The following is a 26722-nucleotide window of genomic DNA, read 5'->3' as shown; positions in this document are numbered from 1 at the left end:
GGGCCATGCAGCCAAAGACTGAAACGTGACCTTCGTCTCTCTTCTCCTCCCAGGTCACTTTGACTTCAACAGTGGTTTATGTTTGGTGCCGGGTGAACAGCTTCTACTCAAGTCAGATGAAGCGTCTCACTGACTGGTGAGCCGGCCCCCAGTCACCTGCACCTGGTGAACCGTCCTGCAGGGAGGGCTGCCAGCTCATCCTGAGACTTTTCCCAGGAAAAATGCTGACCAGACAGGGTAAGGGGAGCAAGGGGCTGGTTCCCAGGAAAGGTCAGAGCAGGCCGGGCTGCTGCGGGGTGGGTGGCATGGGGGCTGGGGTGCTCCCAGATGGCGGCTACTACCCGGGCCCAGGAAGCACCCCGCCAGGCTGGCTGAGGTTGGTGCAAAGACCGCGATAGGTTTCTTAACTTCTCACTGAAGTTTCTGGGAGAGCCCCCTTCATCCTGCTTTATCCAGTTTGGGATTAAACCTTGAGGAGTGGGGTTGTTTTGCCATAAGCAAATCCCTCCTTGGAGACTCTGGTGGCCCAGGAAACTCAAAACCCAAGAGCAGCCACTGGAAATGGGTCCCGACTCCTCCAGGTTTGCCAGACGGGACCTTCCCGGCTTCAGCACTGAAATTCCCACGTACCAGGAGCATCACAGCCTCCCGGGACGGCTGGTCACCCGATGAAGTCACCATGCTGTGGCCAAAGTCATCACTGGGGACAGAGGCCTCAACACGGTGGTCGGCAGCCGGCGGCTCGGGACAGAGGTCACTGCTGCCCCGTCCCTGCGGGCCTGGCCGAAGTGACTCAGACAGCGACTTCCCGGTCAGTCACTGTGCGGGGCCAGCAGGCAGGTCCAGGCGGACCGACCGACACGGGGCCCCGGGAGGCAGAGCCTCCCTGCAAAGCCCGCATTCACGTCAAGCTGCCCTTCCTCCTCCTGCTCAGCGTGGACCAAGCTGAACTCTGAAAATTTTACAAATGGGACCCTAAGGACATATTAATACTCTAGAAGCTAAGGGTGGGGCAGGAATCAAGAAGATTGATCTAAATTAACTGAGTTTCCTAGATTCATCAGAACCGTAGGAATTACAGTTACAGGGCTATGGAAAGAACAATTCTTTGCCTTAATCACAAGATACTTATTTTGGAATCTTACCGTCTTCAGGAACAGTATAATTTGCGTACTCTGGGAAATAGTCTTCAATCTTTGATTTCCCTGCCAACACTTTTTCTGCCAGCATATCCTGTTTGTTCAAGAACAAGATGATGGAAATGGTCCGTAACCACCTGGAAAGGAGCAGGAAACACACAGGTGTGGGTCCACTGCCTGAGCAGGCACCTCTGTCGCAGGCATTATCCGTGGAGAGGACAACGTGCTGCCCTCCGGACGAGGCACCGGGCTTGGGACTATTTGATGCCCCGGAACCTCAGCCCCCACTCCATCTGCACACAAGACTCCCTCATGAGGATCAACTCTCAGGAGGAGGTTCAGCTCCACGGGGCTGTACTGGCGCCAAAGCCAAGGTTCACGTCAGGAATAAGTACGCTCGGATTTGTGTGGTGTAATTTACTTGTAAAGGGTCAGAAAAGCGGGAGAAGTTAAAGCTCTCACAACAACAGAAACAATAGATGGTCACGCAGGGCATCTGCGGCTCTTGGGCGAGGAGCTGGGTGTTGAGGGTCTGGGTGGGGACCTGTCACTTCGCTGACAAGTCGAGGGAGGGGCTCATCGAGTCATGAGCGATGTTTTAAATGGGCGCTTTTTGCATTTTAAAAACCAAACGAAACCAATTTTGAACCGTATATAACCTTCCAAAACAGAGGCTGGATTTTCCTGACAAAGTCCCATCAGCTCCACACCCGCATCTTAAGTAAGTCTCTACATTAAATGGACTGAAAGAAGCTTCTTAGGGTTTTAGATTTATCACAAGGAAGGACTGCATCAGAGAACAAAGATGAAAGCAAGCCGAGAGGCATTATTTTTAAACGCAGCGGGAGGCCGAGTTTACTGTCTTGTCACCTGTTGTTCCAGATGCTCTCGAAAAGGTCCAGGGACTCCCGCAGGCGGTTGGTGTTGTTATCTTCCCGGATCACCATGTTGTAGCTGCTGCAGGCGGCCACGTAGATGATGGCAGTGACGTCTGGGTGGGAGGAGTGGGGGAGGCACCTTGGTTATTTAGAGCAGTTACAGCCACCCATGTCCGGGGAGAGCTCCCTTGTGATCGCAGAATTGACCCGGGGCCCCCAAACTAGCAGAGACAGTGTGACCCCAGGATGCTTAACTTCCGTATTCATGGGACTAAGACACTTGATGGGTGAGCGGATTGAAAGCTACTGAAACACAGCAGCAGGAGGGAGTGTGGGTTTGTCCCCATTTTCTTGAGAGAGGGAGAAATCACCGTTGAAGCACTGGATCCATTTTCTTCTCTCGTCCCTCTGGCCTCCGACGTCAAACATGCTGGGGGAGAACATGGGTTGGGGGGTGCCGTTAGCGAGGGGCGGGAGGACATCTGTCCTTTGCTCTCTCCCTCCCCCTGGCCCGTGGCTCTGCTCCCCAGGGTGACCTTGCAGACGGGCCCAGCGGGGCATCCCCAGTCTGGCCCAGATGGGTGTCCACACCCCGGTATTTCTCTGATCCCGGCCCTTAGCCCTGTGATCAGTGGCTGCTTGGCTCTCCTTCCCCCTGGGCAGCCCCTTGCCTGCGTCCTCCTCCTCTGCACCTGCCTGAGGCCACCGGGCTCGAGTGCCTCCCTTCCCTGCACTGACACCTGGGCTTGCGGGCGCCCACACGGGTTTGCAGCACTGCAGGCCCGGGATCGCCCGGTATCCAGGCCGCTTCCCCGACCCCAGGCCTGGGGGCCCCGCGGGAGGGTCCTGCCCACATGCTTACTGGAAGTTGACCTTGTCCACTTGGAATCGTGTCTCGAAAATCCCTGATGTCAGAACTCTGCACCTGAGGAGGTCCTGGAGGCAGAGAAGAGAGAAGCAAACAAGTGACCCCTGTCCTCAGGAGGACAGCCCGGGGCAGCCACAGGCTGCGAGTGTCCCAAACAGCAATTCCCTCCATCGGAAAAGAAACAGGACTTGAGACCAAGAGACAAATGCTCTTGGTCTCGCTCCCCGGAGAAAGTCACAGTTAATGTACTGGTTTGGTCTTGGAGACTTGATGGCTCTTTTATTTCCTTTAGAAGCTTCTTGTAATCACTCCTGAGTGTTCCCTACTGACACCATGTCCCCAACAGCCCGCCAGTGTCTGGGGAGAGGCGCCCGTCCCCCCAGCTGCCGCTCCGGATCAGACTCACTCTTTCTCCTCTCACAGTTCTAGTCTCTAAGGTAAAAGATGATGAGAAAGCCATACAGTTTCACAAGGCTGACACCTCTGCTGGCCTGTCAGGCGTCAGGGTTTCTTTGCTGGTCACCAGATCCATTAGGATGTAAACTGGCCACCGCAGTGACTCTGGAAGTGGAGGGCGGTGGCCCCTGTGAGCCCGATGAGAAGTGTGAGGACAGACTCGAGGGGCAGGCTCAAGGCCAGGGTAACTGAGCTCCCAGGGTCGGCCTCGTAGAGGGATGGACTCCAGGGGACGACCAGGAGCTCAGACCTCGCGGAGGGGGGGGTGCGCAGGGAGCCTCCCGGAGGAGCACGGCTAGGCCCCGAGGGTACAGTGTCCCTCGGTTCGGGCGGTGGTCGTGGCCCAACCCCACCTACCTGGTCTGTGGGCGTGTAGTCCACCAGGCTGACGCTGTCAATTCTCTCCAGGAAGCTGAAAAGAAAGCCAGACGTGCTTGGGACCGCTCTGGGGATGCCTCTGGGCTGGGGGGCAGGTGTGCAGGGCCTGCACGAGCCCAGGGGGACGGGGCAGCCACGGGCCAGCAGCTTCCCGCGTTCTTCCTGGACACGTGTCTCCCCAGCAGGTCAGACTCCTGAGGGTCCTGATCTGTCGCGGTGGGGGAGCGGGGGTCCAGGCCTCTGCCCTCCCTTGACAGGTTTGACATGTATTTGTCTTTCTGTTTATCGTCTGTCTCTCCCTCCAAATGTGGGATCCACAGGGCAGATCTGGCTTGTTGGCCGGGTTTCCCCAGCGCCTGTGGGGCAGCCCAGCCCCTGCATATTTGTGGGATGAAGTGAGCAGGGGGCTGTGAGGCCCAGCCTGCAGCCGACACAGGAAGACACAGCGCTGGTTAACCAGTGAGCAAAGGACCACTTCTCGAGGGGTGGGGGTAGCAGAGTGTGTGATGAGTGGGCGGGGATCTCCTGGTGGGGGGTCCCTGTGGCTGAGGTGGGGCTCCGGCCCTGGGGAGAGTGGATGTGACCTGGATCAGGGGGACTCGGCCGGAGTCCCTGCCTGGACAGCTCGGGGTCCACTGTTCCGTATCTGGAGTAAAGTCATGGTGGGCCTTTCTCCCAGCCTGTGTGCCTGTGAGCTTCTGCACAGAGCGGGGAGCACCTCCCCACCTCCACACAGCCCCCCTCCCCAGCCAGCACTGCAGGCCCTTGAGCTGCTCACAGGAGGAGGTGGGAGTGCAGAAGACCCCGGAGGAGCCACAGGAGGGGACCCCTGAGAGCTGAGTCTGGTTTGAAAACCACAGTGCACTCTGGCCCAGTCCTTGCCGGCCTTGCATTTGGTGGAGTGGAGGGCACCTCAAAGTCCACCCCGACCGTCTAGCAGGACAGGAAAGGGGCAAGAAGACTCGAGTCTGTGCTGAAGAGGGAGGGGTGTCTGCCGAGGTGGGGAGGGACCCTAGACTATAGCCCAGAAACCTGGGGGCTTCGGTGGGGAGATGAGCCACCCCCCTTCCCTGTGTATGGATGTAATAATTTGAAGCAGAAGTGGTCTGTCTTCTCGGCAGGGACATCTAATATGAGAAGGTGATACAGATACTGATCATCTCCGATCGAAAGGGCTGGAAGGAACTGAAAATCAAACCAAATATGAAGCCTTCAGCCCTGGTTAAGAGGGTAGGAGGCGCCCGATTTCAAACACGATGCAGACAGCGTGGAGCGGGTGGGTGAATCTATTCAGATGGTAATAACGGGTTAAGTAGACACAATGACGTGTGGTTAACAAAAAAGACATCAGAAGTCGTTGAAAGATCAGAGACCGCCTTCCCAAGGACACGTGGGAGTACCTTCCTGACCACTTCCTGATCGCGCCTAAGGAAAGATATACCATCTGTCCCCACCCCTGAGCCCGGGGTGAGTGTCCAGGGTTCCTTCCAGCTCTGGTACTTAACCACCTGAGACCTGACCAGCATCAGTGGACATTTCCCAGAGCATCTTCTGAATTGTTGCTGATGGTGAATAGTCTTCTGAATGCATGGATTTCAAGTTTGTGCAATGGAAATAAAATGTGAAAATTCCCTGGATGTGAATGTTTCCCTGGACATTTGAGAGCCTCTCTAAGGAGTAAAGGCTAGCAGTTGATTTCTGCCAGACTTTTGACTTAATCTTTGGTTCAACTGGTGTATTTCCCACACGTTGTAGTAGGACTTCTTCAAACTGGGGCTCTTAAGATAATATATAGAGAGAGGAGTTTTAAAAGGATCTTCCAAATCATGCACAGAATTTTGTATGACTAAAATTTAAAAGGTTTTGTCCCTAAATATACCACTGCCTGTTATGCCATAAAATTAACAAGATCTAAGAATTCCACTTGTAGACCATTCACTCCCACTAGATAAAGAGTCGCAGGACAATAACAAAATACAATTATAGAAAGTCACCTCCCGGACTTCCCCGGTGGTCCAGTGGTTAAGACTCTGTGCTCCCAATGCAGGGGCCTGGGTTCGATCCCTGGTTGGGGAACTAGAGCCCACATGCCGCAAGTAAGACCCGGTGCAGCCAAATAAATAAGTAAATAAATAAATATTAAAAAGAAATGTCACCCCCACCCCCCACCTTTATGGTCACTTTAAGAAAAGCAGTTAAAAGGCAATTGACTTTGATCTCTCCTCACTGTTTCCTGCTACAGCTGAGGATATTTGTGTTCGCAGAAGTGTTTTTATTTTGGCCACTGGGATCCCCTTCTGCTCGACATTGGCACGAAACAGCAATTCACTCTTCATTTCTCATCTGTCTGCCACCCCAGTAACTCGGGTTCTTGTGGGCCGGGGGTGGGGGTTGAGGGGGGGAATGGTGAAAAGATGAGGCTATCCTGTTAAATGCCTTTGAACAACTGGATCTCAGGAAAAGCACCAACGACGTTTAATTAAAATGTACTTAAAATGATTTCTTTTATGAAAAATGCAGCAAGTCGGAGCTGTGTCAAGCCAAGTGTCAACTACAAATTGGCATTTTCCATTGGCACTTGCCATCTACCTCGACAAGGATTAACTCTTGTGCTGCTGCAGCTGCTGACTTTCAACACCCCCTGAAAGGAGTTCAGGTGGACAGCAAAAATGAGGCACTCTGTGCTCCAGGAAAAACTGGCAGAACAGGTCTTCAGAGAGTTGGATGTTTTCAGAAGCCGATTTTATGAGCCCAATTCTTGTTATCTGTTCATATCTAGAAAAGCACTAAAATCCTTCATGGTGACGACTGCTCCTCGTGACTAGCAGAAACCTTCTGCAAAATAGTATGTGCTCAGTTGTATGTACTCCCCCTTCACCAAAATCACATATATACTGACCTTCCCCCCCTGCCTCTTTGGAGCAGTTTCTCAGAGCTATCTGGGATGCTGTCTCCCGGGCTGTAGTCCTCATTTTGCCCCAAATAAAACAACTCGTAAGTCTGATGTTGTGCATTTTTTTAAATCGACACAAGTAAAACCCTTTTACTGAAATTCACTTCATGATGATGTAAAAAATTTGATGTAAAAAATACTGGAGGAAAACGTTAGCAGTAGTGACAGAGCATCAGCCTCATCTAATGTGCAGCAGGGCTGAGATCCAGGCCACGTCAGAGGTGGTCCTCGGACCAGAGCCCGGGCATCGGGATTGCAGCTGAGCCAGAGCCAGGGTGGATGAGTGACCCACGTGCCCTTGGATGTCTGAGAAGCATCATGCCTTTTCCTCCCCTTCCCTGGCCTGTCCTCTCCCGTCACCTGAATGGCACACCCGATGACTCACATCCTGTTCCCGCCCTCAGTGAAGTCAACCCTGAATCTGGCCTCCGAGCCCTTTGCAATGCGTCCCGTCTCTTCCTTGTTCTTATTGATGTCAAACCCTCCACTCCAGTCAAATCCCCACGTAGTTTTCGCTTTTCAGACCTTTGTAATCCCCACTTTTTTTTCTTTGAAGCCTCAGATTGAACCCAACCTCTTCTAAGAAGCCAATTCTGTGGAACAGAATTGAGAGCCCAGAAAGAAACCCACACACATACGGACAACTGATTTATGACAAAGGAGCAAAGAACATACAGTGGAGAAAGGATGGTCTCTTCCATAACTGGTGTTGGGGAAGCTGGACAGCTACATGGAAAATAATCACACTGGACCATTACCTCACACCCTACATAAAAATCAAACTCAAAATGGATTAAAGGCTTGAACGCAAGACCTGAAACCACAGAATTCCTAGAAGAAAACATAGGCAGTATGCTCCTTGACATTGGTCCTAGCAGTATCTTTCTAGGTATGTCTCCCCGGGCAAGGGAAACAAAAGGAAAAATAAACAAATGGGACTGCATCAAGCTAAAAAGATTCTGCACAGCAAAGGAAACCAGCAACAAAACAAGAAGACAACCTACCAAATGGGAGAAGGTAATTGTAAATCATATATCTGATAAGGGGTTAATATCCACACTATATAAAGAACTCACATGACTCAATAACAAAAAAAACCATGATTTAAAAATGGGCAAAAGTGCTGAAGAGACATTTTTCCAAAGAAGACATACAGGTGGCCAACAGGCACATGAAAAGATGCTCACCGCTGCTAACCATCAGAGAAATGCAAACAAAAACCACAATGAGGTATCACGTCACACCTGTTAGGATGGCTGTTATCAAAGGCAAGAAATAACAAGTGTTGGTGAGGATGTGGAGAAAAGGGAGCCGTTGTACACTGTTGATGGGAATGTAAATTGGTGCAGCCACTGTGGAAAACAGTGTGGATACGCCTCAAAAAATTAAAAACAGAACAACTACTTATGGACCCGCAATTCCACTCCTGGGTATTTATCCAAAGAAAATAAAAACACTAATTCCAGAAAATATCTGCACCCCAATGTTCATAGCAGTATTACTTACAATAGCTGAGATATGGAAACAACCTTAAGTGTCCATCGACAGATGAATGGATAAAGAAGATTATATATACACACACACAGGAATATTGACCACACAAAGAAGGAAATCTTGCCATTTGTGACAACACAGATGGACCTTGAGGGTATTATGCTAAGTGAAGTAAGGCAGATGGTGAAAGAAAATACAGTATGATTTCACTCATGCGTGGACTATAAAAAAACAAACAAAACCCCAAAATAAATGAACAAGCCAAACCAAATAGAGGTGGATACAGAGATAGATAGATACAGAGAACAGAGTAGTGGTTACCAGAGGGGGAGAGGCAGGGGGAGGGGGAAATGGGTGAAGGGGATCGACTGTGAGGTGATGGCTGGAAACGAAATTTTTGGTGGCAAGCTTGCTGTAGTGTGTACAGAAGTAGAATGTTGTAAACATGAAACTTATGTGTCATAAGCCAGTGCCACTTCAAAAAAAAAAAAAAGGAAGAAAAGAAAAAAGAAACCAGTTTCAGGACACTATAATCCCATCCTCCACGTAGTTTGTTTCATGATTTGATTAGCTCGGAACACACCTTACATCGTGATTTCCCCCCTTGTATAAGCTGAGGTATAAAACGGTGCGCAAAGAGCACTGACATTACTCATCTTGATGACTCTATCACACCTGTGTACACTTGTGTATTTTCCTCTTTTTGCTTGTGCCTTACCTACCTGACTCCACTGAGGACCGTTTAAGGCAGAAGCATGTCTTTTTTTCTAGAAAGAAGCCCCAGACAGCCAGCATCTGACACGCCTCAGTCCAAATCTTCTACTGTATTCAGTTGTTCTCAACAAACACTGCTGAATTGTTTGTCCTGACCGTTCAGGAGGGATGGAGGATGTACAAACCCTAAAGAGCAGGAGCAAATACCTCAATTTGGAGAAACACGATGAAGGAAGAGGACAGGGTGGTCCTGAGGGTACATCTGGGCTCTGCTGAGGGCCCCTGCACCCACTGTGATGCTGTCACCGGGGAGCTCTGGGCGTGGTCACGAGTGACATCACCCAAGGGAGATCTGCATTCACACCTACTGAGCTGGGTATACCACCTGATGCCCAGGAACCATGACTGAGATGCACTGGTCCTGCCCCACATGGAACCTACTATCTGGTTGTAGGAAAACAAACCCCGGTACACCAGGCAGGCACTGTCTCATTCCAACCAGTTGATTAAAAGAAAAAAAAGAGATGGGGGCCTGCTCATCAGTTTGTTCAATGACCACAGGCTCACAGCTTTTTGCCAACAGCACCCGAGGTCCTGAGCTTTGGATTTTGGCTATGGAAACGCCTCCAAGAGGGTGTCATGCCTGTTGCAGAGGAGGAATCTAGAACATGAGGTGCCTCACTTCTGCTCAATGAGGTGAGGTTGTCTGGCTGACCCTGAGATCACGTTCAGTGAATAAGGTGGTCAGATGGGTGCTTACTTTAGGTGGCACCTTTCCAAATCGAAGACAGCAGGGTGGGCACACGGCACCCTCATCTGAAAGGCACACACACATTAAGGCTCCTTCAAGGAAGAAGCATCTGTAGTAAAGGTCTCCAATAGTGCAGTTATAATCTGAACTGAAATAAACTAAATAGTTCCTAAAGTAAACTTAAAATTTTATTCTAAATCCATTTGGAAACTGTGAATTTGAAGGCAGAAAAATACAAAGGAGAAATAAGAGCAAAAATTATACTAGTAGTTGCATGGAAGATGAACCATTTCCCTGGTATGTTTGAGTTGGATCCTTCTTGGAAATTCTCTCTTTAGCCTAGGCAAGTTTCAGTATGAGGAAGAACCTTGTTGCCACGAAGAAACTATTACAGTAAAGAAATAACAACTTGGGCTTCTAGAAATATGCATGCAAACAGAAATTCAGGTGCTAAAGGTGAGTCTGGAAAAATACTATGCTTTCTGAACCAAATCAACCTCTGAATTCTTTTTCCTTAAATAGCTTTGTAAACAGGATGTACAGTAAGTATGCAGTAACATGCAGTTTAAAATGATTTATTTGACAAACTTCTGTGGTTCATATTCCAGCATTTCATCAACTGCAAAACTAAGGAAATAATTCATGGGCCTGGTATGCTTTTGAAAATATTTATGTTTCATAAAAATGTACATTCATATAGTTTGAAATGAACATATTTTAAGAAAGTTCAAGCATATATAAGCATTGTTTAATCTCACAAAATATATTAGTATTGTTGGGAATTATCTGCACTATAAAAGGGTCCTCAATTTACCAAAGGGTCAACACCAAGCTATTATTTAAGTTGTAATGATGTTTTCAGTCTAAAGAGGGGTTAGGACTCATGCTGTGCTCACCAACAGCTGCCTCTGGGCAACCTTGCGGATGAGAGGTGACATCAAAAGGGACAAGTTCTAGAAAGAGGATTTGGGGCAGACGACTGGCAGATGTCCCTTACAGAAGACTTTGGAACAACATCCAGTCAGACATAATGACACTTATATACGAGGGCCAGTCCTCATCTGCACACAACTCTTCATTTTTTTTCCCTCCTTAATACACACAGATTCATACAGTAGGACATGTTGTAACAGTGAATACTTGGTTCTCAATCTTTCAAAGGGCTTGGAAGAGTCCGTTTAATTATTTTCTGAAATACTGGAATTCTCTCCAGTGAAGGGAAGAGGGAATTTAAAATATCCTTAAGTGTTTAACTCAGATTAATATGCTCGCCAAGGCAAAAGTAAGTTGCTGTTCTCCATGTTTTGCGGCTCTGAGAAAGTGGTAGCTACAGGCTCTGCTTTTTCACTTTTACTTTACACACCACCATTCCAGAAAGATGGAAGGCAGCACATCCGGGCTCTGGCCTGAGAGGGTCGAGCCTACTGTCTGACCCTGCATCTGTCCTTCCCAGACTTCCAGGTGGCTGCATGTATGTGTAAGGGATTTGCATGGCTAAGCCAAACACTCCAACTTGTATTTTCGAGGTTTTAAAAGAGCTGTTGCTTTTAAGACAAGATAATAAATGCAAATAATTAGAACCTAAAATGCAGTTCTAATTTTATTTCTATTTTTGATTAAAATCAAAACAAAACCTACACACACACAGTCCCAGGGCTTTCTCAAACCAATCAATGGTTCTTTGGCAACGTCAGAGTAATGTGACTGTCATGCTAATTGCCATACTTTAAAAGAAGTCTAATTAAATAGGAAAATAACTGGAAACGTGAGAGAGAAGTTCACTTGGAAAAAACTGTCATACTAACGTTAAACCTTGTAAATCTTAAAACCATAAATGAACACTTTTCTCTTATGATAAATGGAAGTTACGTGGCATTTCCAGTTATAAAAAGACAACTACCATAAGAAAAATTTATAGGACGTAAAGAGTAACTGAACATTATGCAGGAAAATCATAAAGTAATTTTAGTGTAAGTTATGAGAACAGATGAATAGTCACCTTTAGTCTGGATCTGATTACAATAAACAAAGGATACACAGAATAGCACTGCCCATGAAATAAATCTCTTAATGAGGTGTGGACAGCGCTGTAATCAACCTAAGTAATCACCTCCCGTCCACTCTAGATATTATCGATTACACAAAATTAAAAAGAAAACCTTCAATTCTGGTAACTCGGGCAGAATACTGAATACACGGGAACTAGAGTTTTGACCAAATTTTTGAGAAAGATTCATATACGCCAAATTAACCAGATCTGTAAAAAGGCAGCTATAAAAATACACATGATAACAAGCTATACAGAACTTTCAAATCCATTTAAGAGTGGAGAAGGCCTGGGACGTCTTCGTGTATCTGGAGAGCACTGTAAAACCCAAAGGTAGAAGCATCTTGAGTAAGAGCAGTTCAGCATTCCGGCCGGTTCCGAGTTTCTAGCGTAGAGTATCCGTCTTCGAAGGTGGCTGCGGCCGGGACGCCTGAGAGCGGGTTCCGCGGTCACACTTGGTCCCGCAGGCGGGCCAGCCTCTGGGACAGTTCGTCCTGCTCGGCCGAGGCCACGCTCGTGCCCACGGAGCCGGTCTGGCCCTGCGGCAGCTCCATGTTGAGGTCGAGGCCGGCCTCGTCTGCCATTTCCTGCAGCAGCATATCCACCTGGCCCTGGGGAGTGGTCAGCGTCGTCGTGCTGCTCATCGTGTCCTCCATCTGCTGCGTCTGCACGTCCAGCGTCTCGAACTGGTGCTCGAACTTGTCCATCAGGGCGGAGATCTTCTCGAGATTCATGGTCTTCAACGTCGCGTCCATCGACTTAACCACACCGGCCATCGACTTGGTCACCTTGCCCATCGTCACGGCCGTCTGGACCCTGGCGGCCACCGCGTCCACCCGCGCGCTCATCCTCAGGAAATTCACCGCCTGGTTCTTCTGGCGAATCGCGTTCTCGGCGTGAATCCTCGCAACTTCCATGTTGCCCTTCTGAATGGCCTTTTTAATCTTGGCCTTTTCGGCCTTTTCCTCCTTGTCGCATTTTTTGGCACTCCTGCCCAGTTCTTTGGCCGCGAACTTTAGGTTGAACAGGTGTTTCTCCATGTTGGACATGATCGGACGGCTCCCGGGGGTCGGCGGCCGGGGCCGAGGTGGAAGCCGGAGGAGGTAGGAAAAGAAAGACCGCTCCCGGCCGCCGCTCCTTTGTTTTGGTCCCACTTCCCGTTTCTGCAGCACGCGGCGCAGACCGTGACGTCATCGCTCGGCGCCGGGAGCGGAGCAGGCGGGGCGCACGGCGTAGGGGGCGGGGCTCCCGGACCTGGACGAGGCGCACCTGCGCCCAGGCGGCCAGATGTTGCAGCGCTTATCGCGGCCCCCCTGACCCCCGCGCTCGCCGTCTGCACCGAGTCACCCCCCCGCCCCCCGCACCAGTTGTTAAAGAACTGAAGCATTAGTAAATTAACGGAAATGCGTGTCCACACACTTTCGTAGGCACGGACAGGATTGTCTGGAGCTGCACGTAAAAACTGTCCAAACTTGGTGGCCTGAGGTGTCCGGCCAGAGGCTGGAAACCAGGAAGCTGTCCTGAGGTTAGCAGACCACAGCCTTCTCCATCTGCTCTGGCAAATTCTACTTTCTCAGGGGAACGTGAACCGTTAATAATTAAAAGTACGAAACAGAAAAAGTTGTATCACTGACCTGCGCCTCGGTCTTTGAGGACAATCTGGTTGCAGCCTGTGACATCCTTTTACTGCAGCGGGTGAAAATACCTTCTGGTCCGCGGACCACCTCGTCTATGCTGTGGCTGAAGGTCAGCTTGTAGATGAGTTGCCAGCAACTCCAAACATACAAAAATCCTTGTGTGGTTTAGTAATAAAAGACCCATCTTTTGCTGACATGATTCTGTTTGATATTTTATAAATATCCAAGGAACTTCACTCACATTTCATTTTGACACGAAACTGTCATTTTAAATGGTGAAGTACTGGGACCCACACCCACTGGCGTAGGTCAAAACTGTCACCATGTATTATACCCTTTAGAAGTGCAGGCTTTCAGATGGCAGCAGACTGTGCTGTGGCTTTTTTCTTTTAGGAAGATTGCTCCCGTACAGCAATAACAACATAGCAGGGCCCAACCTGCCCTAAGGAGCTAGGCTGAAAATGAACTCTGAGAGTAATTCTGTTTGAGAAAGTTTTAATCCAAAGTCTCACCATCCCTTTGGGCCTCGTGTGATAGTTTGCCAGTGGTGCTGTTGCACATGCATTTTCCTAAAACGCAGCTCTGGTTATATCACTCTCGCTCCAAAACCTGAGCAGAAAGGCACGCGGCGAACACAGTCCCCACCCTCCCTTTTCTTTCCCTCCCCACCCAGTCAAGCCAGACTGAGCTTGGAGGCTGAACACCATATGTGTCACTTGGTCAGTGTGGATGAGGAGGGATGGTCCTCCGGACACTGTCCCCACTGCCTGGGCTTCTAGCCGTCGCATCTCTGCCTGTTGTGATCCTGCCCCTGCTCAAAGCTGCTTCTCCAGGACCCCGGCTCCGTGCTGTCCCCTTACCCCGCACAGCACACATGTCAGACTGCCTGGCACGGGGTCCAGGTACCTATTATATTACGAACTGCGTGGAGGCAGAGAACAGTCTTATTCCTTTTTCCCCCCGTGGAACCCAGCACACGCTCTGCAAACAGCAGACACTGAACCCAGTAAGGTTTTGCTGAGTTGAACTGTGGCTGAGAGGGGCTAGGACGTTACCCTCATCAGCAGCTTAGCCAAGATTACTTTTTTTCCCTAAAGCAGAACTCTTTCTTCACGTGAGACATTCCTAGAAACAGAATATAAAAGACCAATAAAGGGAAGAAATCTGTTTAAAGTGGGGCTTAGAGGGCCCCACCCTCTCCACTGCTCACCCACTGTCCCCACCACCTTTCTTTTGGGCCCCTTGCAGTCAGCAAGCCAATTCCTTGACCATTACCCATGGCCTGTTCCATTAGGTGACAGGGTTTGGAATATAAGCGTGAGAAACCTTGACAGATTATGAGGATAATGACAACTAACATATTAAGTCCTGATGTGCTGGGTTGTTCCGGCCACTTTGCATGAATTGACCCATGTCATCCTCACAAACCCTAGGAGGTAGACGCTGTTAACACCTCCATCCTACGGGCCAGGGAACTGGAGCACAGCACGCTAAGCCACTGGCTGGGTCCACAGCTGCTGAGCGTGAGGAATGGGATTCCAGGGCTGCGGTGGGACAAGTAAGAAACAATGGGGGATGCAGTAAGTTAACATGGGATCCAGTGGAGTTATCATTTCTACTTAAAGGAAGAGGTTGATGCAGCAGGAGTTGTTTTGAGACAGCTGAGGACTGGATTGACTGCGAGGTTAACAGGAGCTAAGGAAGGCTGCTCAGAGAAGTTGACAGCCCCAGAGGCTTGCTGACCGAGGCGGGTCTCCTCTGGCTGCTGGACAGCCTGGACTGCAGACACCAGCTGAGGACTCCAGAGGCCCGGGCAGACTGGATGCCGAGGGGAGGCTGACCTTGTCGTGGGCCCTGCTTCCCAGGCCTGGCCCTCTGTTTTCTTCTCTGACACCTCAGCCACCCCACTGTGCTCAGTATGACCCAGGCTGAAGCTCTCATGGTCACTTTCCGAGAGCCAGCTTCCTTCTGAGCCCAATGTCCCAACGACCTGCTGACCCTGGAGAGCTGGGGGTGCAAGGTCGTTGGCAAGTCTTCCCACTGACTGCTCGGTCCTTCCCCCTAAACCTGTTCCTCCTGCTAAAGGGCATTCCATGCACCCAGCTGTTCAGGTCAGATTCTTAGGGATCATCTGGAACCACCCGCTTCTGAAAGTTCACTGCTTGGCACCAGGTACCAGTCACCCTCGGGGACACACGGAAGCTCAGTGTGTTTCTGCTGAACATATGACTGCAGGCGAAGGACCCGGCACTGGGCACATACCCCCTTGGTGACCATTTCCAGGAGTGCATGACATACACCACTGCACCTATTATATATACAATTTTCCTCTCTATTCATTTAGGAACACAGCCATAATGTGAGACTCCGAGACTCCTCAAACCTTGGGAAATCGCAAAGCCATTGTCCTTCAAATTATATTAACATGACGTCCAGGTTGAAAAATGAAAACAAGAAAGCGTTAGAAGGAAACAGAAAAGTCGCCCCTGAGTGGACTGCCGCGATGCTCCGCACAGGTGCAGCTGGGAAACGCCCGGTCAGTGGTCCTCACGGTGGCAGCACAGCCCGAGTCCCCCTGTCCTGATGGTCACAGGGATTCTCCTGCTCTATGCTGAACACCTTACTGATCTGACGACAGGCTGAAAATGAACCCTCAACACTCTAGGCTCTAAAGACTTCCGGGATCTCCCTTGGTGCAGAGGAAAGCAATCCCTACTGCACCCAGCCGTTCACAGAAGGAGCCTCCACACCCCTTCCCGATCCTCTTTGCAATAAAGAACAATCTGATTCAGAAAACAGCAATAGCAGTAATTTCTTTTTTTTTTTTAAGACTCTAAATATTAATTTCCCCACTTAAGTTTTGTTAAAACATAACTCCAGATTCTCTTCAGTTTGGTCTTATTTTAGGACGGTTTTGGACTTTCCCAACAAAAGAAGCAATGTGAAAGCAAGAGGGGGAGGCCTGGGTGTGACCCTGACTGGGAGTCAGGGCACCGGGCGCTGGTCCCTTCTGGTAAAGCTGGGTGATTCCTCGTGTGATCCGGCGTAGACCAGCTCACTTCTACGGGCCTCAGTTTCCTCAACTGTAAAACTGGAAAGGGAGAACCTAGGATCTAACAGTCATGTCTTCATCAGGTCCTGGAACCGGGGGAGGCTGCTCAAAACTATTAAATTAAAAAAAAATCCCTGAATTCAAATAATTCAGGCAAAGTCTCAAAATAGTGTGTTTTGGCCAAGATGTGAAACAGTGAAGACTCTCATACACTACTGGTGGGAGTGTCAGTAGATGTAACCTCTCTTTTTTACCTAATAAAGTTAAAAAGTGCACCCCCATGAGCACCAGTTCTGCTTGCAATGATCCACCCCAGAGAAACGCTTGCATGTGTGCCCCGGGTACAAAACAAGACGTCATGACCTAAACCTGGAAACAACGTAACTGTGAACAGAACAGAGATATGAATTGTAGCAGATTTTTACAATCGAATACTGCATAGCAATGAAAATAAATAGCTATACCCGTACTCAAAGCATGAATACATCCTAAAAACTTAACTGGAGCAAAAGGAACAGACCAAAATGGTATACATGGCATAATCCCATTTAAAAAATCCCTAAAACAATCTGTAGAGATTCGTTTTAAGATTTACTTAGAGAAAAAAATGTACTGTTTAAACTGCTTTTCTCCCAGCAATTTGTGATGGATGTTGCCAGATCTCGTGTGGAACGCGCAGAGAAGATTCAGCAAAAGGGAGAAGGCGGACTGTGTCTTATCTTTATGTTACTCCTCCACATACAAAAGTTTGTAGGAAGAAAATCTCCTCCTTTGGTGAGAAAATCTCCTCCTCCTGCCTCAAAGGGACAGATGAACATAAGCAGAGAGTAAGGAACTGTGGTCGGAAAACAAAGACCTGAAATATTTCACGGTCTGGGACATGTGCCTGCATGCCTCTTCCCGTCACTCTTTCCATTCGTCACTGGGAATCTTTATTCTGCTACTTTTTCTTTATTTTTAAGAAAAGCTTATTACCTGCATAGAAACATGTTGCAGTACCTAACAGCTGCCTGGCTGCCTGATGGGAAGTAGGTCATCTTGCGGCCACTGCTCTGGGTCGGAAGGGATTTCAGGACCACATGTCCGGGGCAGGTGGACAGGACTGCTTGCCGGTCCAGCCGGGCTGCAGAGGGGACTGCTCTCCAGGAACCTGGAGGCTGACGGTTCTCACATAAGTTTTTTTTCCCTTAAACTTGAACATTCAGCTTACAAGCCGTACGTTAAAAACAGCTACTGTGCACCCTGGGCAGTAAATCTGCGACACATCACAGCCCTGTCTAGGCCTGCTCTGGCAGCTCCTTCTGGGAGTAATGGAGACATTAGAAGCAGAGCGTCCTCAGGGCTTGGTGGGGTTGAGTGTCGGGACCCAACCCTGGGCCCCTCATTGCCGCTCCTGGTTCCGGTGTGTGGAGCTGATACACCCACATCCTTAATCGGTGCTGTATCTGACCCATCCCGAGACACAGTTTTTAAGTAGCATCCTGTCACAGTTAAATTAAGCTTAAGTGGGTCATGTGATTTAAAATACCCATGGCCACAGAACAAAGGACAGTGCTGACAGCCATGTACTCTGAGAACCACTTAAAGTCCCTCCAGGTCTAGTTTAACCCACACTGTCCACATAAAAGAAGGAGTCCCGGGCCATTAGTGCCCAAGCTCGCAATTTCTTTTGTTCAAGGAGGAGCTGCAATCAAGCTTTTGAGCCACAACATAAAGGTTTTGTTAGTTTAAGCTGATATCTTTAGTTAGGAAGCAAAACAGGATGAGAACTCCACTATAACTTAACTCAATGAATCCTACTAGAAATAACTTAAAACTTCTATTTAAAACGTGAAAAATCCTGTTAAAAAGCCAGATACTTGTTAACACGTCTACATTGCTATAATTACTATGATAGCCTGCAGTTTCTCTGAGACAGTGAACACTTGTGGTCTGAAGGAGGCCAAAGGTAGGTATTTTTAAAAGCAGTGTCAGCTTTAAAATGGTTTTGAACTAAGTCATCAGATACAAGGTATCTGAACTAAAATATACTGGCTATGCTTTCTTATTCTACTATTTGGTGGACTTGGGCCAGACTCTTCCAGCTCACACCTGTTTCCACAAGTACTGCCTGGCTCGAGGCTCGGGATGTACGGCGGGGGTGGGAGGTGGGGACAGGTAAGTAATCCACACACGTGATGCATTTATACTGTTCCACAAAGCAGAGGGGTGCATTCCCCCCGCATTTCTTTTTTTGGAAGGGTCGCCACAATTGGGGCACAGAGGTGCTGGCGGAGCTTCCCTGATAAATCTGCCCAGTGAGGCTAGGTTCTAGCAGATGTTTCTATTCCAGGAACCACTAGGCTGCCTTGAGACATGTTTAACTGTGTCCTAAATATAATAAATCCTAGCCAGGGTTAACATCTGGAAAACAATACTTAACAGTAAACTCTAGCATACTGCAGGAGAGAGAAAATGTATTTTCAGAGCAGTTTAGGGGTTAAAAGAGAGTTCAGAGCTCCTTGAATTTCAGCTTACACAAATGGGGGAAATGCTGCAAATTCTTCAATGTCTTTCACGTGAAATAAAGCAAGGAAATAGCACAGGTGGTGTCCACCGCGTCGTGTGCCTGTCACAGCCCCGGGACGCAGGTCCCACCACCTCCCAGGTCCTGGAGAGGCAGCTGACCGAGGGCAGGCCAGCCTGAGAAGCAGGGGGTCAACTGAGGGCTTCCCGATGCAGACAGCCTTCTGGAGGCCCAGGGCCGCCCTGTCGTCAGAGACCAGATACACCACTGTGTCACACCAGCACACCATGTATCAGAGGAAGAACCGCAGTGAGAAACGGGCCCTCCAATCTGTGCTCACTTCACGCCAAATTTCTTATTTTAGAAGGGATCTGAGATGTCGTTAAACATGGTCAATTGAGGATAATAAAATGTATCCTTTCTTGAAAAAATGATGTAAGTCTTGTCAGTTTTATAAGAGGATATATTGGGACTTCCCTGGTGGTGCAGTGGTTAAGAATCAGCCTGCCAATGCAGGGGCATGGGTTCGATCCCTGGTCCGGGAAGATCCCACATGCCGTGGAGCAACTAAGCCCATGCACGAGCTACAACTACTGAGCCTGTGTGCCACAACTACTGAAGCCCACACACCTAGAGCCCGTGCTCCGCAGTAAGGAGAAGCCACCGCAATGAGAAGCCCGCACACCACAACGAAGAGTAGCCCCTGCTTGCTGCAACTAGAGAAAGCCTGCGCGCGGCAACGATGACCCAACGCAGCCAAAAATAAAATAAATAAATAAATTTATATATAAAAAAAGAAGAGGATATATTTAGTTACTGCATACATCTTAGCAGAGAGTCACGGCAAAGTGACTTCCTTCTGAGGCCCCGCAGCTGGTATGAGGAATCCTTCATTCCTTCTCCTCAGAAACAATGCCCGGCCCTCGAGGTTCACATCGATGGAGAACAGGATGGGAAACACTGAGTACCAAGCACTTAACTGTGATCACGTGGATAAAACTGTTAGCGAGCACACGGGAATTCCATCTGTGCTTAGTAAGTTAATATAAGAACAGAATGAAGCTTGTATTTGAAAGGTAGCTTTCTGTTGGTATCATGGAGTCTAATTATTATGTGATCAATGGAATTTGGTGTAAGGAAGAAGGACGGTTTTACTTTCTTCCTTTTTTGAAAGCTTTCTTTGATGCGAAATTACCAAAGGGCAGCTTCCTCACTCCTTGAATCATACTTGAAAGGCTGTAATTACATTTCTTGACAGTGCGAACACATGCTCACTGTTTACTGGAAGGAGGGAAGTCCTTATGTAATGTACTATTTACTAGAGCAGCCCGTTTTCTCTGAGCAGAAGTGAATGCTTCTGCTCGAAAGGAGGCCATGTGAAAACAGGAACCAGCCTTTCGTCCTGTCAAGGCTGAACAACATTGTCTGATCAGACCACATTTGTTTCTCCTTTCATCGTACGATGGACATTTGCGTTATTTCCACTTTCTGGCTATTCTGAATAACGCTATGAACAGATATTGTGCCTTTATCTGAGTTTTAGAGAAAGATGAATTCTGTACAGACGAGAATGAACAGTTAAAATGTAAAAGTCCATTCATGTAACAGTTGCTTTCTGAACACCTACTATGTGCTGGGTTTTGTTCCAGGCATGGTGGGGAACAGCCAGCAGTGGCCCCCTGACCCATCCATAACGGAGAGTTTAAAATACCTGATTAGATTTACTTATTCATTCAACAAATATTTAATGAGATGTTACTGTGTCGGGCACTGTGTGGAGAAGAACAGCTCAAAATCCTATGGAAATAACTTCTTATAAAATTACCTGCCAGTTTCCATAAAGATACTTTTTAGAGATATCAAAACATCTTTTCAGTATGGGAATCATATTTTGAATCAGTATTTTTGTTTTTCCATTTCTCCTCTTCCCTTTTCTTTCAACAGCATACCTGTACTGCCAGTTCAAGCACACAGGTGAGACAGAGATCCTTTTATAGGCTCAGAAGCATTCACTTCTGTGGAGCAATCGTTCACCACTTTTGAACGGAGTCTCTCTTTTTGCTTTTTCCTTGGTATTAAATAGAAATGCCCTGAAATTAGGCAGATTCAAATGGTCAGCAGTCTCCATATTAATTTTACTGTGGTATCCAAATTAATCTAATAAGCCAGTTGCAACAGGGGGTCTCAAAGTGCATTTAAAGCACACAATTCAGTGGTTTTCTTCATACTTCCAGACTTGTGCAACCAGCTCCACGATCACTTTTAGAATTTGCATTGCTCCAAAAGGGCAGCCGGTACCCATCAAGCAGGTCCTCTCCTCATCCGCCCCATCAACTCCCCTCAGCCCTATGCAATCCTAACCTACTTCCTGTCTCTACAGAAATACTTATTCTAGGTATTTCATATAAATGGAATCACACAGTATGTGGCCTTTTGTGTTTGGCTTCTTTGACTTATCACATCTTCAGGGCTCATCCATGTTGTACTGTGTGTGTCAGTGCTTCATTCCTTTTTACAGCTAAATAATATTCCATTGCATAGACAGACCACAATTTGTTTATCCATTCATCAGTTGATTTGGATTGTTTCTTTTTTTTGGCTGCGTTGCGTGACATGCGGGATCTTAGTTCCCCCAACAGGGATCGAACCTGTGGCCCCTGTATTGGGAGCACAGAGTCTTAACCACTGGACCACCAGGGAAGTCCCTGTCTTAAAGTTTTGGTATAGATGTATGTTTTCAATTCTCTTGGATGTATACCTAGGAATTGCTGGGTCATACGGTAACTCTGTGTTTAACTTTTTGTGGAACTGCCAGACTGTTTTCCAAAGCGGCTGCACTATTTTACATCTCTACCAGCAAAAATATGAAGGTTCCAGTTTCCCCACATCCTCGCCACATTAGTTTTCATCTGACTCTTCGATTCTAGCCATCCTAGTGGGTGTACAGTGGTGTCTCATTATGGTTTCAATTTGCATTTCCCTGAGAGCCAATGATGTTGACCACATTTTCACAGCTTACCGGCCACTTATATATCTTATTGGGGAAATGTTTCTTCTGATCCTTTGCTCATTTTGAAATTGGGTTATTTATCTTTGTAAAAAAATTAATTAATTTATTTATTTTTGGCTGCATTGGGTCTTCATTGCTGTGTGTGGGCTTTCTCTAGTTGCGGTGTGCAGGGGCTACTCGTCATTGTGGTGTGCGGGCTTCTCATTGAGGTGGCTTCTCTTGTTGCAGAGCATGGGCTCTAGGAGCACGGGCTTCAGTAGTTGTGGCATGTGGGCTCAGTAGTTGTGGCTCGTGGGCTCTAGAGCACAGGCTCAGTAGTTGTGGCGCATGGGCTTAGCTGCTCCGTGGCATGTGGGATCTTCCTGGACCAGGGCTCGAACCTGTGTCCCCTACATTGGCAGGTGGATTCTTAACCACTGTGTCACCAGGGAAGCCCTATTTATCTTTCTGTTATTGAGTTGTAAGAGTTCTTTATATATTCTGGATACAAATAACTTATCAGATACGTAGTTTACAAATATTTTCCCTTTTCGGTGAATTATCCTTTAAATTTCTTGAACTATGAGGACCTCTATAAAAAAAACCCAACTATCCTGGTTTTCATTTGCAAACTATGTTTGATACACGAATGTGATAAAAATGAACAGTTAAGGAGAGTGACTTCAGAATCTGAGAAAATGGGTGTCCCTGTGAAGATCCACTTATTTATAAGCTAGGATCCACCCTCATCATCTTTAAAATTTATTCTGTGGCAGCACCCGGCATGCATTTCATGCTCACATAATGTTTGTTAAACTTTTAAACCATGATAGTCTCTCACAATCTTTAGGTTTAAAATGTGAAATCCTGGCTAAATCAAGTAACAGCCTGGTAGTTCTATGTAGTCGTGGGCAGTTCTGTTTCCTCCTCTGTAGAATGGAGATAATAAACTCTCTGGGTTTGTGTGAGGATGGATATGTTAACTCATATGATGTGCACGGTGAGTTTCTATAACAATGGGCTACTCTGCAGCTACACTTGGAAGCTGAGAATTACAGGACACGTCTCTTAACATTCCTCGGCAGCTGCACATCTTATTAATAGTTAGTAGTATGAGTGGTTTTCAGCCTGAGTTCCCTGGGCTCTTTGCAAGTGTTTCACATAATTCAACAAACACTTAAAAGAATGGTAGCAAAACCCTTCCACATCAAATGTCTTATGTGCCACATTATATATTTCATGGGGTACTACCAATGCATTACTCTGTGCTGCTATGTTATTTTTCTGTAGACTTCTGATCACATCTATTCTTATGTATATTTTTCTTCCCCCTACATTTTATTATGAAAAATTTCAAACACACAGCAAACTTGAAATAATTTTATAGTGAATACTTGAATACCCACCACCTAGATTCTGCCATGACCATTTTTACTGTACTTTATTTTTTATTTATTTATTTTATTTATTTTTGGCTGTGTTGGGTCTTTGTTGCTGTGCCCGGGCTCCGGATGCGCAGGCTCAGCGGCCATGGCTCACGGGCCCAGCCGCTCCGCGGCATGTGGGATCTTCCCGGACCGGGGCACGAACCCGTGTCCCCTGCATTGGCAGGTGGACTCTCAACCACTGAGCCACCAGGGAAGCCCAGGGGCTACTCTTCGTTGCCGTGTGCGGGCTTCTCTTTGCGGTGGCTTCTCTTGTTGAGCAGCACGGGCTCTAGGCTCGTGGGCTCTAGAGCTCAGGCTCAGTAGTTGTGGCGCAGGGGCTTAGTTGCTCCGTGGCATGGGGGATCTTCCTGGACCAGGGCTTGAACCCGTGTCCCCTGCATTGGTAGGCAGATTCTTAACCACTTCCCTGCCACTAGGGAATCCCTTTACTGTACTTTTAAAAGTCACACATCTACCCCATTTATCCATCTTATTTTTGATAATTTCAACAAAATCGCAAACACCAGAATGCCTCTTCCTACATGATTCAGCACCCAGGTCACTAGCTAAAATCAATGTTTGTTCACAGTTCACGCTTTTGATGGAAATTTTGATCCATAGAAACCCAAACTGTGAGTGTACGTTTGCTGAGTTTTGACAAATGCGTACACCTGTGTAATGCTAACTCTTATCAAGACGTTATGCACATGTTTTTAGATGTACGGTTGTTTGGGAGAAAGGACATCTACTGCTTAGATGACCAGCCCCGTCCAGCTGCAGGACCTCGAGGTGAGGACAGGGCACCTGCTTCTTCAGATGTCACTGAAGCTCGGGCTCACGTGAGGGTCAGAGTCCCGTCATCACAGCTGGAAATGTGACACATTAAAACATTTAAGCATCTATCTGACTTTACATTTACCTTAAGGAATGGGAGGAGTGGTTAGGGGCTGCTAGGAATTCCAGTTGGTGGGAAATTTCTTGCATTTCTCCTTTCCACATTCCTGCATAATTAACTTAAATGTTTCTTGTGATTGATTATAAGGCCAACTCGAAAAAAACCCATTTCTGCTACCATTTGCAGCTACTCAACCACATAAACCAGAATATTTCCGCACACCCCTCCCCCCGCAGGAGACCCTGGACGCTGAGCCCAGAGGAGACCAGCCGCCATCCATACCCACACTACACAGGTCATATAGTAAGTTAAGTGTTACCAGTGTGAACACTGAAAATTTCACTCTACTCAAGTACCACTTTGGTTTGGTATTTGATGCATTTCATTCTGCTGCTACAAATTCTGGACACTAGCCCTAATTTTTAACCTGGGCCCCGTGGAGACTGGGGTTTCCTGGCATCAACTGAGGGGCCACAAAGGCTCTGGGGGGGGCTCTAAGGGCGACACATCCTGCTCCTCAGCCCTACGGAGCCCTCGGCACGCTGGCACCCCACGTGGGATACTGTTTGACAAAGGGTCTAGCTCTAAGGAACACGAGGAAAAATAGCTGGAAGGCAGCGAAAAGTGTGTGTGTGTGTGTGTGTGTGTGTGTGTGTGTGTGTGTCTGTGTGTGTGCCCGCGCTTGACACTATCTGGTTCGACGGCCCTATGTCCACAGCCTTCAGAATGAATCTGACAATACACAGTGAACAGGAAACTCCTTCCACCTGCTGGAAGGGGCGAGGACGTGGGGTCCTGCCGCCTTTACAGGAAGTCTGAGGACCCATGAGACAAGGAACGGGAATCCCCCAGGATTCTCCGCTCAGGGGAGTAGTTTTTCTGAAAGGTTTAAAAAGATCCACGTATACAGCGTGAAATCACGGAAAAAAAAGGTAGTCTCTGTTCCTGGTTCCTGACACAGGGCTCCTGAAACCCGTGAAATTTCCTAAGTGAGAGGAGCATCTTTTGTTCTAATGGGGTGACTCTGGGTGGGCTCCTGGTTGAGGGCTGGTCACCAGAAAGACCAACCTGTGATTAGAAGCTGGGAATTTTCAGCCCCACCTGCATCCTCCAGGAAGGGAGGAGGGGCTGCAGACTGAGTTAATGATGTATCATGCCCCCATGGGGAAGCCTCCACAGCAAACCCAGCAGCGTGGGGCCTGGAGAGCTCCCCTGCTGTGGACACACCCACGTGCTGGGAGGGGGGACCCCCAACTCCACAGAACAGAAGCTCCTACCCTCAGGACCCTCCTAGGCCTTGCCCTGGGGACCCCTTCATCTGGATGTTCACCTGTGTCCTTTATCATATCCTTTAATAAACTGGTAAACGTTAAGTAGGCATTTCCCTGAATTCTGTGAGCTGTTCTAAGCAGAAAACTGAATCCAAGGTGGAGGACACGGGCACCTCCGATCTGCAGTCAAGTGGGACAGACGTGGGGGGTCCCCTGGGGACCTCGTCATGATTGGCACCTGAAGTGGGGTGTCTCGTGGCCTGAGCCCTTACCCTGTGGGGCCTGAGGATCTCCTGGGAAGGGAGTGTCAGAACTGAGTTAAACGGTGGGACGCCTGGCTGGTGTAACACATCTGGTGTCAGAGTGTGGTGAGTGTGGTCACAGTGGGAGCAAAGAGGACCCACGAGGAAAGTGCAGGTTCCCACCCTCAGGACCCTCTCAGAAGCTGCTTCTCGGGGTGAAGCTTCCAAAGAGGGCAAAGGGGAACCAGGCTGACCCACTTATACTGAGATATTTGCATGTAATTTATTCTTCATACTTAAAAACATTACTGCCCATAAACAGGAGCACTTCCAATGCTACAGATCTAGAAAATGAATCTGAAAATAAACTTGGCTGAAATGAAGGTCAAATCCAGGGTTCAGAAGCACTCAGATAATTGACTGGATATTTAGTGAGTTAACACTATATAGTAAGATGCATATTTAAAATTATAGTTTATTTTACAATGACCTAAAAATCTACTCTGAAGTTGAAACTTCATTTTTGTGAATAATTTCCAGATTGTCCTGAAAGCTCACATTCAAGGACTTGCAAGCCCTGAGATCCAGGCTGGTGTGGAGGGGACAAATGGGGCCCCCATGGGCTCCTGCCGGGCGGCAAAGGGCACACGTGGGAAATCACTACACCTTTCTCACTGCTCTTTTCTTTTGAGGGGGATATTCTCTCCTTTCCAGAGTGTTCTAAAACCAATTATGTAAATGGATGTATACGAAAGGTGAGTATCACGTAAACACATGTGTGCAAAGCATGAGAACCTACATACACTCCAAGCTGTAGAGTTTCAAGTTAGATTAAGCAGAGTATGATTTTATAAACCTGTTCTAAAGATCCAATTTTCCAGGGACTTCCCTGGTGGCTCAGTGGTTAAGAATCCCTGCCTGCTAATGCAGGGGACACGGGTTCGAGTCCTGGTCCGGGTATATCACATGCTGCGGAGCAACCAAGCCCACGAGCCACAACTACTGAGCCCATGAGCCACAACTAC

At 48.0% G+C, this 26722-nt stretch overlaps 2 protein-coding genes across 2 annotated transcripts in view; both read right to left on the bottom strand.

The window, feature by feature from the left end:
• The window catches only part of GNAL (G protein subunit alpha L), a 69320-nt gene that overhangs the window by 779 nt on the left and 41819 nt on the right, over positions 1 to 26722 (bottom strand). The window contains exons 6-10 of the mRNA XM_065889265.1: positions 3699 to 3753; positions 2880 to 2953; positions 2389 to 2447; positions 2010 to 2130; positions 1146 to 1276 (exon numbers count right to left, since the gene is read on the bottom strand). Coding sequence (XP_065745337.1) covers positions 1146 to 1276; positions 2010 to 2130; positions 2389 to 2447; positions 2880 to 2953; positions 3699 to 3753 — 440 coding nt within the window. The remainder of the gene's footprint in view (positions 1 to 1145; positions 1277 to 2009; positions 2131 to 2388; positions 2448 to 2879; positions 2954 to 3698; positions 3754 to 26722) is intronic.
• On the bottom strand, positions 11206 to 12837 carry CHMP1B (charged multivesicular body protein 1B). Its single transcript, XM_065890221.1, has one exon. It carries the CDS (start codon positions 12725 to 12727, stop codon positions 12128 to 12130), a length of 600 nt encoding a protein of 199 aa, XP_065746293.1. The 5' UTR covers positions 12728 to 12837; the 3' UTR covers positions 11206 to 12127.

The sequence above is a fragment of the Phocoena phocoena genome, chromosome 13 (genome assembly GCF_963924675.1).
Source record: "Phocoena phocoena chromosome 13, mPhoPho1.1, whole genome shotgun sequence".
In the NCBI taxonomy this organism is placed as follows: Eukaryota; Metazoa; Chordata; class Mammalia; order Artiodactyla; family Phocoenidae; genus Phocoena; species Phocoena phocoena.
This window is presented reverse-complemented; position numbering and strand designations above follow the sequence as displayed.

Excerpts from the sequence above, each read along its gene's own strand:
- CHMP1B (XM_065890221.1), bottom strand. The coding sequence starts at position 12,727 with ATGTCCAACATGGAGAAACACCTGTTCAACCTAAAGTTCGCGGCCAAA.